Source organism: Rhipicephalus sanguineus, chromosome 4, assembly GCF_013339695.2.
Source record: "Rhipicephalus sanguineus isolate Rsan-2018 chromosome 4, BIME_Rsan_1.4, whole genome shotgun sequence".
Classification (NCBI taxonomy): Eukaryota; Metazoa; Arthropoda; class Arachnida; order Ixodida; family Ixodidae; genus Rhipicephalus; species Rhipicephalus sanguineus.
Genome location: NC_051179.1, coordinates 14536461 through 14552085, shown reverse-complemented (window position 1 = coordinate 14552085; position 15625 = coordinate 14536461). Strand labels below are relative to the sequence as shown.

The window sequence follows — 15625 nt, the reverse complement described above, 5'->3', positions numbered from 1 at the left end:
TGCCATGCTCAGTTATCACTGATGATCGCAACGGCCAACATGCTATGCGTAGAAGTGATGGCAGCTGTAAGGAGCTATCCATACTGTGAAAGTTTACTGGTAGAGAAACGCATCTTCATATGTCTTTTGTCTTTCACCTCCACTTTGTTTCTCTGCACGTGGCAAAGAGAGAGAGAGAGAGAGAGAGAGAGCGCTGCCCTCTTCCCCATGCGATGAAGAATGAATGCATATATGGAACGCATACGTTATCTCATTGCTTTCAGCAAACGTATTCCAATTTGACGAGGATTTTCAAGGGGAACACCGTCGTCTTTTAACCATATTATATGATGTCTCATTTTCCAAATAGTATTGACAGTCCTGTAAAAAATATGGGGTGGTTCAATTTGCTTAGATGCTCATCAACAATTTTAAATAACAAAAAAAAAACAATGTGTCGAAATCAAAACGGGCAGCTGCTTTGCGCAGTCTGTCCGACGACGTCGAGCTATCATGTCAACAGTACACGTGGTGCTGGCGCCAGGAAACAAACTGGCGATGTCATTCGACGACGAATCGAGCTGTATACCAGGTCTTCGGAACATGACAGCGGCAATATGAGCGACTATCTGATATCGCAGTTTGCTTTTGACCGCCGGTTAGGGGCACAGGGTGACCCGAATTCAAAGACATGATTCGAGAAGATGCTACCAATCTTTAAAATTCATTTTGTGGAAAATCAAATGACTTGCAGTCGTATAGTTTGGCACAGATCATCAAATAGAGTATACGAGGGAGAGCGTATATTGAAAATTTTGCTGACGTCAGTGGACATCGAAAAATCGCTGAAAAAGGAGGGCTTTCAGTCCGCCTTAGCCGAATTTAAATACTGACGCTGACCACAGGCGTAACCAGAGGGGGAGCAGTGTCCAACCGCCCTCCCCTAAATTTCTGCAGTTGGTAAGACATACAAACGCACATATTTACACATATAGGTGGTCCTGAAATGAAATCCTGGCTGAGTGAGTAGACACTGATGCCTTGTGATGATATATACATCATTAGTGAGAGACGTTATAAAGGTGCGAGTTGACGCGAGTATAAACGAACTGGAGCGAGTGTCGGTGAGTGCGAATCCATGGAAGTGAGCGTATACTTAAAAGGTGTGTGCCAGTTGATGCTGCAGGTGATGGTGACCTGCGGCTGTCCCCTTGGGAACGCATCATTGCCTGAGCGATAAGTGCGGCGTTACCTCAAGTAGAAATAAAGCGAAATTGGACTGAGAGACAACACGGAAAAAAAGCAGCAAGAAGAGGTGCGTGGTTGTTAACGCGAACATTATGAGCGTGATTGAGTGCCGGCTGCTGCCGAGTGGAAGCGACATTACGAACGCTGGCTGGCGTTTGCATTATGAACGCTGACGTTCGCGGAATACTGGACTATGAATGGTATCGACATCTTGCGACGCTTCATGTAACCACACTTAGACGCACATTTGTTTGTTCTCGCGGAGTATTAGCGAAAAAGAAAAGTCATTGATGGGCAGCACTGAAAATTTTCATCTCAGCGCCGCCAGATGGCCTCACCTGTTCAGCTGCTAATCGCAGACAAGACTGCGGACAAACTAAAACATGTCGGAAGACACGTGTGCGCACATGATTATTACAATGCGTAGATGAATGACGACTCCTGTTTTCCCGTTTACTCTGCCGACCTTTTGATACTGCCAAGTCCTTCGGGGAGGCACGTGTCAATGCAGTGACCGCAAATGCACTTGACAGGTGCATCTCGTCACGCGCTGAGTCGAAAGACACACAGGGTTTCCTGCGTCTTTCGTCAATTCCTGGCAGCGCGTTACTAAATGAAGAAGTCGTTTGCAGGCTTGTTGTCACGTGCTATGTCGGGAGCTACACAGCCAACTAGATGCACAAGGCAAGTGAATAGTGCGATAAACTTTTACTTATCTCCTACATATATGCAAGCACGAGGTTTAACGAAGAACAACAAATAACGCTATCCGGGCGAAGCACTCTTGCTTCACCCGGATAGCGCTTGTCCTGTGCTATGTGTGTTCTATATGCCCCGAGTGCTGCATTTTCTTTCATGTCTAGTGGTAATCAAGGGGTTCCTCTTATATATACTGCACATAACGCGTCGTTGTATACTCACTTATACGGCTCCGTGCGTCTCTTGAGACACCGTGGAAATCATGAACACTGTTTACCTTCCACCATTCTTATGTTAATTGGTTATTGTTACAAAGGTTCGTAAAGGCAATAATACAAAAATAAAACAGTTGCCACTGTCACATTACCCTCATTTTGCTACACAGTTAGAACCGCAGCCGTTTCTAGAAAGGGCACGTTGCATTTGAGGTCTGCTATCCGAGGACAGGGGCCATTTTCGGCGACACCGTCACTTATACGAGACAAAACGCCGGACACGTTCAGCCGCGAGTCGCAACGACTTGGCAATCTGCCAACCGTGCGCGCCCGGTGCGTCTCCCGTGAATTCTCGCAAAAAGTGAATACGTCCCTGAAAGCGATCTCCTCAGAACACGGATGCGCGGAAAGCTTATCAACAAGTGCAAGAACAGCCGCGTAGGGCGATGAGTCACTCACCCTGGAAGGGGTAGCCCGTGAGGAGCGGTCTGATGGTGCTGAGCGCCATGCTAGGCGCCGAGTGGTGGCCCTGCATCCAGCAGCGGCCCGCACCCGACGCCCACTCTGGTCCGCCGAGTGCTGGGAATGAATTGGCCTCCAGGGCAGTGCCGTAGCCGCACAGCGTAGTACCTTCGGAAACACTCGCGGACGGTCCCGAACCGTCGCCGCTGCCCGTGCAGGGCACCACGCCGAACTCCGGGAGCGGCACGTCGGCTCCTTTTTCAAGACGCTAACCAACTCACACTGCCGCTCGAACGCCGCGGCCCACCGATTCGTCACAGCGTTCCTCGGTTTACCCCGGTGTTGAAGCGACGGCAACGCAGCTAAAGGCCAGTTTGTAGCTTCCTTCCAGCAGACACAAGGAGCACTGATCGCCGGTCAACTTTTAAGATGCCTGACGGAACACGTTGGTCGAACTTTTCTGACGTAACTTCGCCGAACCGGAAGCGAAGTAACTGGTCGAGGGCGACACCTGCTTGTTTGCAGCGATAGCGTTGTACTGCACGGAGGCACTCACGTCCATCACGCGCACGCACAACACAGCATGGAGGAGCGGGCCCTCGCGGTAGCGCACAGCCGAAGGCGCAGGGAGTACTAAGGTGGGTTGATGGAGGTTGCCTGCCGAGCGATTGCCGCGCTGCGCTCCCCCGTTGAGAGGGGGACGGACAGAGGCTGGCGTCGCGCCGAAGGCGGTGCTTCGGCGGCTCGAGGGCGGGGCTTGCGGCCGCGTTAGAATGACGCGTACTACTCCCGCCCACGACGGTACCTTGCGAGAGTAGCTCGACGTGTTGAGGCAGATAGGGAAATTTTCGAACGTCATGGCTGAGAAGTGCTAGCGTTGCGCAGCGCTTGCATTTTCTGCTAACAGCATTCGCCTGTACACAGTTAGTTATTCCGATACTGCCACGCTGAGGCACAGTCGCGGCAACAAAATAAAAAGAAAGAATGAGAAAACACTTCTAGAATTGTTTTAAGATTCAGTTCCAACGAGGGGGGTTGGTTGTTCCTCAGTGACAGCCGTTTGTGCACACATACACTACCGAGCCGCTCGAGTTGACGTTGTGCAAGTGAACACCATATATTTCTCGATGCTCCTGTATCCACTCCTTTGGGAACACAGTGCTTACAAACTCTTGATAGTAATAATAATATCTGGGGTTTAGCGAGCCAAAACTGCGATATGATTGTGAGGCGCGCCGTAGTGGAGTGCTCCGGATATTTCAACCACCTGGCGTTCTTAAACATGCAACTAAATCCAAGTATACACGGGCCTATATCACTTCGCCTCCGTCGGAATGCGAACGCCGCGGCCGGGATCGAACCCGTGACTTTCGGGCACGGTGGTCCGCAGCCGAGCGTCGTAACCGCAGTGCCACCGCGGCGTCTAAAATTATTTTCTATCTCTCTCTCTCTTTGTGAGAGAACGGTTTATGGAGACAAATGGGAAAGGTGAGATGAAAACTAACTATAGTATTCGTGTGATAAACCAAACTGTGGTAAACCAAACCACTCTGACGCCTACATATTTTTAGACATGTCGCATTGAATCCTACCACTGTGGTGAATAGAGTATATATCTACGGGAAACTCCAACAGACGGCGGCACTTTGGCGTTCTTCTATGAACTCCTTGCGCTCTTCTGTTGGCCAGCCGGCTTTATCATTAGGGGTCCCCTTAATGCTCTCTATTGACAGATTTATATAAGCTTCATGATGGTGAAGCTCTTTACACGTTTATATATATATATATATATATATATATATATATATATATATATATATATATATATATATATATATATATATCAGGCAAGTGGTTTCAGTGGATCCAGTGATTAATAAAAATTGGCTTGAGCGAACGAACGTACGAAAACTTTTATTGTTCCAACGTTTCGGCCGGGGGCCGGCCTTCGTCAGGGAAACGAAGGCCGGACCCAACGAAGGCCGGACCCCGGCCGAAACGTGAGAACAATAAAAGTTTTCGTACGTTCGTTCGCTCAAGCCAATTTATATATATATATATATATATATATATATATATATATATATATATATATATATATATATATATGAAGGAAAGAAGTGTTAATTTCAAGGGCTCTTTTCTTTGTTATACACAATATTAATAAGAACTAACAGACAATAATGCCAAGGAAAGTATAGGGGATGTTTTTAGTAATAAATGTAAGGTAATTGTGAAGAAAGAAAAGTGGACGAAAAGATAGCTTGCCGCGGGCAGGGACCGAACCTGCGACCTTCGAAAAACATCCCCTATACTTTCCTTGGCGTTATTGTCTGTTAGTTCTTATTAATATATATATATATATATATATATATATATATATATATATATATATATATATATATATATATATATATATATATATATATTATATATATATATATATATATATATATATATATATATGACATAATTTTCTAGGGCACAGGAAAGGCTGTCGTGACTACTGTCCCTTCATTACGGCACCGTGTTTCCCTCCGGGAAGCCCGTACATCCGAGCGTGAGCTCCGGAAGTGCGTGACTGCCTCATGTGACGGCGTTACGCGCGTGGCTCGCATGTCTTACGTCGTCAGTTGCGGGTCCAGGATCTTTATGCTTTCTTCTGCACTCCAAGACCCATAAGAACGTGCTAAACGAGGCGTCCCGCGGCACACCGAATGCGATTCGCAGTGATATCACCGAAGCCTCAGGAAGCCTGTTGAGCTTTGCAGGATCGAGATATCACCACCCGTGAGCGCTGATTTTTTGTTCGGAAGCGACTCTCATTATTATTTGTTTTTTTCGTGGCAGGTCAATGGATGTTGTCGCGCTCAATGTGAATTGCAACGCGGTGCGAAGCACATCATGGCTTCATTTTCGAGTTTGCATCCATTGCGGAGCTCTCGTTTCCTTTCGGGATATACGAATCGGAAGGTGGGGACCCTGCGGGGAAACTTGTCTCCGGCTAACGGAGAACCCTGCGCAGCGGCCAACGCGACGGTTATTCTGGTTAACTGGAGTGTTAAATGGAAACAGTGGTTCGTTCTGATAGCATGTGGTGGAGGTTATCAGGATGCAAAGTAGGTTTGGTCGCGCATGCGCTGTAACAAATTTGTTACTGCGCACGCGTCAGTAACCCAGATGATGCTCGATAGCTTGGGATGCATATAACTGTAGAATTCTTCCATTTCCCACACTTCGTGGAATTTTGCAAATGCGTTAACATACTGTAAAGCAGGTTCCCACGCTTACTCAACACTTAAGACGTCTCAACAAGCGAGGAAGAAGAGCGCATGCGCACATGACGATGACATTGTGACAAAGAAGTTCCGGATGTATGCAATGTTTGTATATATCTATGGTCACAGTTCGAGTGTGTGTGACCGCCTTCATGTTCTCTTTCTAATCGGTTCGGAACGCGTGGCACCCTCCATGCGTGTTTACATGAGTCCTCCTTCTCCGTGCAGATGGAGTGTGAAGTCAGTTTCGTTACGCTGTTTGTGGTTGTCGGCCTAATCACCCGTGGCTAACGTCCACTTTGGGGCCACGTATGCCTTTGTGTGGTTTTGCTTGCCTTTTTCGTAGCGTGCTCCTCGTCTTTTCTTTTCTTTCAAAGTAATGTATTTAAAGATGCATGGGTCGTTTTGGCGTTTTTCCACCGTATGCATAAAATGACCTTATGTACTTACGCAGCGGTGGTCAATTTGAGTGGAGGCTCATAGGCGTGCGGATGGGGGAGGGTGGGGAGGGAAAGTGTGCCCCATGCTATAGTGCCTAGAATATACTTCTAGGCACAGTCGGACATGTCCCGTCGTTGTTTTATGCATAGGGTGAAAAAGAGCCAAAACAAACCATGAATCTTTATATACTTTTTTTTTTAGAAATAAAGAAAGGCGAGGAACACGCTACGAAGGGCAGGGTTATGGTCACACTGATCTTTTATCATAATAGCGGCCGAAGGCTCCTGGTGTTGCATTCCAAGAACTGTTTACTTCCCATATGAACTCTCGGAAAGCCAGGGACCAAAGGCAGGACTATGTGAGCCTTGGGGCACCCTGCGCACGCCTCTCCTTGAGCCCTCGACTATATATAGGAAAGCCAACCATCGCCAACCAGACAAGACGAGCCGATACACGAAAGAGCCAGACAAGTCGACGCATGTCGCGCCGCCGAAAGGACGCGTGCTGGCTGCTCAAATGGAAAACTTTAAAGGGGCATACATTCAAAAGGAACTTTCCGAACAGACTTTTCGGATTTATTTGCAGGGTGCGTGATCGGCTATATGCGGTTCAAAATTCCGTGTCACCTATTGGTTGGGTTCTTCTATAAGCAGCTTCGCTGGTCGTCCACCGTCACAGAGTGAAAATGGGCCCCCCTTTTATTCACTGAGTATTCATTAATGGTGCAGGATAATAAGAAGTAAGAGCTATAAGAAAAATTACAGTGATTTAAACGTATACGATTGAAGAAATTGAGAGTCAGTTTGTGCTTAGCTCGTTGAAAGACCGCCTGTTTATACCAGCGCATATCTCTTTTGAATTGAGGCATCACAATTCTTGCTGTGACAACTTAACTGAAACAAAGCAGCGCAAAAGACGGAGCACATGAAAAACGAAGACAGCACTGTTGCTTGTGTCTTCCGTGTGCTCCGTCTTTTCGCTGTTTCCTTCCGCTATGTCGTACCAACACGCCCAACAAACATGCATCAATTGTAGTGACAACGCAATTGATGCAGTTGAGAATGCGGTAGGCATTCTCAAATCATAGCCGATAACTTCCAACTGTCATTAAAGCGGAAAGCATACAACCATTGAAGTTTAGGTGGCGCTACGAAAGTAAGAAATTCTGAGGCATGCAATGGAATCAGCTCGCCCAGGACAAGGTGGGTCGGAGACCATTAGGGGAGGCCTTCGTCCTGGCAGTGGACAGGCTGATGATGACGTAAGAAACATGACTGTTAGTTTTCGGGGATCAAATGTGATTGCTTTCTTGCAGTGCACGAGCCTCACATTTTAATCATTGTTCATATCCCTGACGAGACATGGAACACGTGATCCGACAATGGACGTCGGTCAAGGACGTGGCATGGATGCTGAAGACTGTCCTCGTGTGCTTGGTTGGGAATCGTATATCGCCAGAGAACTCTCGGTATTGGTATTTCACGCACAGGCCCTTCGATTCATTGTGTCTGAGGAATGCGATCACAGAAGTACTCAGATCACTTTACCTATAGGTGCCTCAATATGAGCGAGAGAACGTGGGCGAGAAGGAAAAAATGAACGAGGAAAAAACAATGGAATGAACTGTCGTGTATACACTGTAAACAAAAATTAGCCGGTATGGGAGCTTTTCCAGCATATGAGCCCCTAAAACCCCCATGCCCCAATCATTTACTCCGTGGTAGCGGAATGAAGTCGGCACATGTCGTCGTAAAACGCCCCTTGCTTAATGAGGGAGTTTATGAACGACATGACCTTGTTAAACTCCCCACGGAGTTTTAGATCACGTGGTTAGAAACTCCCTATGGGAGGTTTAAAAAGTATTTTTGGTCGTGACGTGCGTGTCACGTGGTTTAAACTCCCTATGGGAGTTTTAAAAACCATTTTTGGTCGTGACGTGCGTGCGTGTGTGAATGTGCGTGTGTGTACGGGCATCTGTTTAGCACGCCGGTGTGAAGCTCCAGTGCCTTCTGTGGGTCGCCGTGTGAGCATTGTCGACAGACAAACGAAATTATCAGTGCAGCGAGGATTTGCAACGGCCGGCCGAGACAAGTTCAACTCGCGCCAGCGTCCGACCGCGAACACATCGAGCTGGCTGTCGCGTGTTTATTCTCCCGTCAAGCGGCAATGCCCATGCACACGAGTGCAAGCCTCCGACACGCCACGGATACGTCCCTTCAACGTGCCGAGTTACGAAGTGCGAAAAATAATTTCATCGGTAACAAAAGTAAGTTGTTGCGATCGTCAGCGGGTTGTTTCTGGAGTTTATTCGGCTAAAACGTCGAAGCAGAAAGAAGTAGGCTTCGCTACGTCGTCGGCATCAAGCCGGCCGGCGGCCGGTGTGAGAGCTGCGACGCGCTCGCCCCGACCACCGGCAACGCTTGCTTCTCGGAGTGTCACCGAACCGATGTTTCACCGGCTGCAACTTCTAAGCGGTAAGAAGGCTTCGCTACGTCGTCGGTACCAAGCCGGCGGCGCGTAGCGAACTCGCACAGCCACACCGGTCGCCATGGCGAGTTCGCTCGCACCGGCCACCGGTGAAGCAAAGGATATGTTTCACAGAAAATAAAAGCTGCTGGAATGAATAAGTTTAAATTGTCTCTTTTGCGCCATGCAGCCACCGCTGTCAAACGTCTAGCGAGAAGGCGAGCGCCGATACGAGACAGATTGAACCAACATGCGACCGCCGATGCACTGCGAGCAACAGCAACCGCGACTAGGAGCCGTCTCGTTCGTTGTAAGTGCATCGCTCCGTAGCTTAACGCGGATAGCGGACTCGGATGGCGGCAGTGTGTGTGTAAACTAACGGCGACGAAAACTGTACAGCAGCAAGCATTTTGTGATCACGAGCTGTCGTTCATCGTATAGCCGTGCCGTACTCCTGGGAGAGGCCTAGCGACGCCGTCGGCCATAACGCGGTATACCGGCGGGGCGACGCGGTTGTTCGCCGGTGTTGCTCGTGAATGTGTGCCGCTGAAGCGTTCGTGCACGGCCGCTCGTGGTTCGTGTACGATTATGTGCATTTTACAGACTTACGCACAGTGCTGCTAAGGCGGATACACCTCGTGCGGCAGAGTGCCAGCTGATAATCAAAATTCTCTAATTAAAAAGGCGTTGAATGTTAGGCGGGTTTATAGTAAAAGATAGGTGTGCCTGAGCGGTATCTATAAGGCCACCGCAAATTTACTCGTACGCCATGAATGTCTGTTGCTTAATTACACGGAAAAGAAGTGTCCCATCTGAGCTACACTGGAGGTCAAGATGTGGTGCCTATATATACTCGGTGACCAAAGTTCGGTTGTGAAGCGCGGGCGGCGAGCGGTTGTCAGTGTGATTTTCGTATTACTTTGCGAACCTTGTGTGCATGTTTGTGTACGTGTGATCGAGTTTGCGTGTTTCGATGCTAATTTAATTAAAGATTTTCAGACGCATGGTGCGACAGCGAAAAGCATTCTTTTTTTTCGCTGGTTCTAAAAATTTACTCCCATACTTACCTGGAAAAGCTCCCCTATGGATGTAAACAAATACTCCCCTCAGTCCATCCAAAACCTCCGTCCTTAAAGGGGCCCTGCAACACCTTTCTTTGTTATATTGGAATAGTCCCATTATTGACGTATGACTCTTCACGAGCCATATGCTGCAAAAATTTTTCGAATCCGTCAAGTCTAAGTGGTGTTACCAAATTATAGAGATCACGTTCCGCAGCTTTCTCTCTCAACTCAACGCAGCGAGCGCGCGGAAAGCTGCGCGCGGCGTGAGGGGAGGGAAGGAGAGCGGAGGTGCGAGGAGGCGACGTCAGCGCCGGCGGCATTTTTTTCATTTTTTTCTCTCTGGCGTCTCGGCGCAACCACGTGGTCTGTGCCGCCACTTCCGGTCGGCTTGCGTCGTTCTCGTTGAGCGGAGTCGATCGCGCTGTGTATCGCTCGTGCTTGAAAACTGCGCGTCGGTTTGGTAATGTTGGGTGTGCACCTCGAACGCCGTAGTGTTTTCATCGCTCTGCCAACCATGGAAGCAAACGTGCGCGCTCGTTTGGAACGAATGACAGTTGAGATCGGTTTCGGCCCATACTCCGATACACCGCCTCGTAAGACGGCACTGGCAGACGACCCCGAAGCGCCGCCATTACCGGACGCCAGCATTGTTATCGGAGACACGCTGCGCCCGTGCCTCGGTCGGTCGTGAGAACGTGCCGACGATGCAGTTCTCAGCTGACGAGGCAACACTCGAACGGCTGCCACTCTCAACGGCAACCGGCGATGGTCAAAAGCACAGAAATATTCACGTTTTCGGCACTGCGCATGGCGAAGAAAACGGAACCACGCAACTACGAGCAGACGAGCTGTCGGTGAGACCGGAAGTGCTAATATTAATGTTTGTTCGGTGTTTTTAACGCGATAACATAATATAAACATACATATTATCTACTTATTGAACTCAAAATTAACAACGAAAGTAATAATGAGGGTGTTATCGTGATTATAACATCAGCCAATGGTGGAACTGCCGACAATCGCGTCATATTTTGCGGACTAATACATCATTTGTCGAGAGAAGAGGGAGCGATTTTCAGCTGACTTTGAGAATTTATTGTAAATTCCAGGCCGTGCGCATCGCTATAATATTTGGCTCGCGTGTTCTCGGGAGCCTCGACTACCGATCGGCAGCGCTTTTTGAGCATGCTCGAAAAGTGTTGCAGGGCCCCTTTAAGGGGGGTAAATTTTTTACTCCCCTGGACGGAGTATATAAAACCCCCATCGGGGCGTGCGCTAGAGGACAAGTCCATTTACTCCCATCTCGGCTCCTTTTTGCTTACAGTGTACGTAGCTTTAAGATAACAGTTATTTCTCGCAATTTCATTATGCAAGCACACCCGCTCGTCGGGAAACTTCAACGGGCTGCGTCAACGCTCGTCCTGGCATGAGGGAAGCCAATAGCATACCAGGGTGAGGTTGGTGTCTGAGGTTGATGTGTAGTATTACACGGGTACGAGGAATGCCAACATTATGGGAAAATAATGGAAGTGCCCTGGCACACGCACTGTGTGGCGCGATAGCAGCAGTCTTCAAGAACAACGTTTAACACATGCCTAGAGATGGCGAGCACACGAATTCATTATTATTATTTTTTCTTTTGCACAAGTCATGTGCCTTTGCGCGATGCGTGTAATGCACCATACTTACGCTATAAATATAACCACGCACGCGTTCTGCTCGTTTGCTCGGCCGGAGTGTGTATATATACGGGCACTTTTGAGTGCGACCGCTCATGTATCGGGCAGTCTCTTCTTTTCTTTTCCTGGACGCATGGTGCGCGACGAATGGCACCGCGCGATGGGCGCACGCGTGGCTCGCGCAAATAGAAAGCCGGCCTGCAGGAAAACAATGCGCCGCCGAGGGCGCGAGCACAAAAGCGCATCCGGAAGCGACGCCTCGCACAGCGTCGAGTGTTGCACTCCCCCCTCCCCGACGTTTTAAGCGACCGCGACGGCGTCTCCGGCGCGCTGCGTGTCCTGCACCGTCGTCACCTCGCGCGCAACAGCGAGGAAAAGAAACTGCGCTCTCCAAGCCCCGGAGGAGGAGTTCGGCGCTCACGAGCTCATCCCGACGACGACCGGTCACGTCGTTGCACAGCATCCCGTTCACTATGTAACACACACGTCGTATATCCGGTCTACTTCGCATATACCGAATCGGCAATGTTCTTCCGCTTGTTCGTATTGTTTTGCACTATAGGAAATGTGGAACTTGCCTAGTTGAGTTATTAAGGCGAATAATCAAACGGAAAATGCGACTGTCGGCGTCGACGACACGAATTGTACCAAAAATGATGACGTCATACGAGATTATTCATACGAGATATATGAAGATGTGACGTCGTCATACGGCACGGATCGCCGGAATTTGTGCGCCATCATTACATATGACGACGTGATCACATGACAGCGTCTCTTTGTCTGCTCTGTTTTGACTGGCTTGCTGTGGAGAGGTTGAGGTTTATTCGGCTACTCCTCGGCTACTCCATTTCTATAAGTTCTGCAGCGAAAAAAAAAAAAAGATGTGTTACACAAAATAATAAAAACTGTTTTTTTTAATGTTAAGCCCATCTTTAGGAGCCAATGCAACATCACGTGCGGTGCATACATATGTCTTAAAGGGGCCATGACACCCAATTTTCGATCATAATCTGTGTTGCGTGAGTTAATCACTGTGCGTTCACAAATAAGCTGGCGAAATTTTAGCGCACTTGGTCGAGCTCTTAATTTATAGTTCAATGTTTTTATAAAACACGCGAGAGGCCTGAGAGTCGGGCAACACTGGCGCACTTGCGAGTCGAGACGCAACAAGCAGCTTGATGTGCGAGTGTCTGCATTCCGGCGAACGATATTGTCTCGTGGTTAGCTGCGCGTGACATCAAGACATTTTAGCTTTCTTCTGCTTGGCACTGGAACTGAACGATTTGCAGCGGCTGAAACTTTAGTAGAAGACGAGGGCTCCGTTCCATGCAGCTCATGACGTCACACACGCCATGGCAAAATGGCGGTCGCCGGCGCTGGGGGGTTTATAACCGGCAACTTCTATAGGGCTTCTTTTGCACTGAAATATACTTTTTTAAGTCCACTTTTCATGCTGAAAACCGCAAATTATTGGGTGACCATGTCATGGCCCATTTAAAAATAGTCTGGAAGACGGCCATATGTGATGTCGTTGTGACAGTGATGGTCATGGTCCCTATAGTGACAATGAGATACAATAAATATGGCGCTTCTCTGCGTATCGGTGGCAAACAAGCAGCTGCTGGGAAGTGGCATGCGTGCTGCTCCGCGCGGCCACGGCTCATTACCTGCCCCGAGCCGCTCGTTGGATCGGTGACCATGGCGCGCTGCCAAATCGCGCGTGCGACAGCGGCTGACAAACGACGAGGCGGACGGTGGCCGACTCTGAGGGATGGTGGAGGCACTGCGATGCTTGGAGACGCACGCCGCCTCGGCATCCGCTCGAGAAGCGAAGTACGTATCATCTTTCCCGTTACTTTTGCGGTCATGGAGAGTTCATTGCGTTTCCGAGCATCAAATTGACGAGTGCGCTCGTGTAGTCTTCTCGGCACGCGGGCGATGACACCCACATCTTGCAAAAGCTCCCCTCTCCCCCACCCCCTTTTTTTGTTGTTGTTGTCCGGACTGCTCTGTGAGGGAACTTACTCGCGCGGCAGGTAGTACGTGCACCAAATTGGCCCGCATAAGTCCGCTGCAGCGTGCACGTCAATGTATGTATGTATGTATGTATGTATGTATGTATGTATGTATGTATGTATGTATGTATGTATGTATGTATGTATGTATGTATGTATGTATGTATGTATATATGTATGTGTGCGTGTATGTATGTGTGTAGGTATGTGTGTATGCGTGTGTGTGTGCATGTATGTATGTATGTATGTATGTATGTATGTATGTATGTATGTATGTATGTATGTATGTGTGCATGTATGTATGTATGCATGCATGTATGCGTGTGTGTGCATGTATGTATGTATGTATGTATGTATGTATGTATGTATGTATGTATGTATGTATGTATGTATGTATGTATGTATGTATGTATGTATGTATGCGTGTGTGTGCATGTATGCAACGTGGGCTCTCGCTCTAGGAATGACAGTATACTGTCATTTCTTCCCTTTTGCATGCCTGCACTATAGTGCAGGCATGCAAAAGGGCATTCTTTTGCACCACCTATACAGCAAACCAGTTCAATCAATGCGGCATGCCGATGTAGTTAACACCGTTGCGGAATCAAGTGCTTCACGAGCAGTGTCACTAAGATAACCTACAGTGCTACCTCAGGAAGCTGGCGTTAATTCGTTGTGCAATAGAGAGGCTGACAAAATTGAATTTAGCACCGATAATAAATTAGGTCTTCTAGCACCAGTAAGTAACGTCCGTTGCGATATGTGACCCACGACAAAGGGTGCAGCACACGCGATGTCATTGCACAACGTATACGCTTAGACGAGAGAAAGGGAGATTATAAGGAAAATGCACGGAAGTTGCCAGATATAGAACCTGGCAAAAAAGAAAATGAAAATAAGTACGGTGAATTATGAAGGGAGAATTTCATAGTGCACCTATACACACGCAACGAAACATACATCGACCGGTTCACCACAAGCGTTACAACCAGCATCGCGTTACTTTTAATCGCGGTTCTACAGAATTCAACTGTAGCTTATAATTAGCCGATTCAGAACGCTGACACCTAATGTATTGAAAGACAGCACAACGAAAACAGAGGGCCCATATAGGAGCGAACTATTTCCTCATGTGTCCCCCTTGTTCGTGTTGCTCTGCCTGTCAAATACTTTAGCTGTCTGTAACATTTCGTATAAGACCCCACTGATAATTATATTGATGACAACGCGCGCCTTACAGGACCATAATAAAGTTTTTCAACCAGCCAACCAACAGTAAAATTATATATTAACAAAACATTAAAATAAAAGAATATGTCGCTAAAATTTCCAAACTTCTCCTTCACTGTATACAATTTTTATCGTGCAGCCTCGCAGTGGTATACGAGTGCGCACGATCAGACGCTGTCGTTGGTTGCTGATTAGTTTCCAAGCGCCTGTAAGCAGACTGGTTCTTTTGTTGCACTTCAGAGAGAAGTTTTATGCGTCTTTTTTCTCAGAACATTTCATGCAGCAGAGAGAGCCCACAGTAACATTCTGCCACGCGACATAAAACGACGTTACGAAGGCAGCGACCGCTTTTCAGAAACGGCCGTTCTTTCCTCGCTATAGTCTAGCGTGTACCTGATTCACTCACGCAAGACCTGCACCTTTTTTTCTCAGAGTCATGCGTTAGCTTTTACAGGGGTTTGGCGTTCTTCAAAACCGCCGAAACCTAGGATTATGTCGCCAGTTATGTGCAGAATATAATTTCGAACACTGACCCTACACGACGCACACACATCTACTCACCGCTGATCGAGTTCCGCTTCATTACTCGTCCCTTTTGATATCGACGTCAATTCCGTTGTCTCCGCAGCTTCCTACCTTATCAGCACGTTCCCAAAGATGGCCGTCCTCAGTGAACCGTAAAACCATGAGCGGTGGTTGTCAGCCAAGCACTCTCGTTCACAGACTGCTTTTGTCTATCGTTATGCTTTAGCCGCTCCCAGTTACGGTGGAAGTGCGTTCCCCGAACGATAGGCTCCTCGTCCAGCAGGCGCAGGCTGAGGGTCAACAATTCAGTTCAGTTTATTT

The 15625-nt window shown here is 48.1% G+C and overlaps 1 protein-coding gene across 4 annotated transcripts in view; it reads right to left on the bottom strand.

The window, feature by feature from the left end:
- The window catches only part of LOC119389446 (protein gooseberry), an 81763-nt gene extending 78525 nt beyond the window's left edge, over positions 1-3238 (bottom strand). For all 4 annotated transcript variants that reach the window (XM_037656705.2, XM_037656706.2, XM_037656709.2 and 1 more), the window contains exon 1: positions 2601-3238. In XM_037656705.2, the coding sequence (XP_037512633.1) occupies positions 2601-2676 (76 nt within the window). In that variant the 5' untranslated portion in view covers positions 2677-3238. The remainder of the gene's footprint in view (positions 1-2600) is intronic.
- Between the last annotated feature and the right edge of the window lie 12387 nt (positions 3239-15625).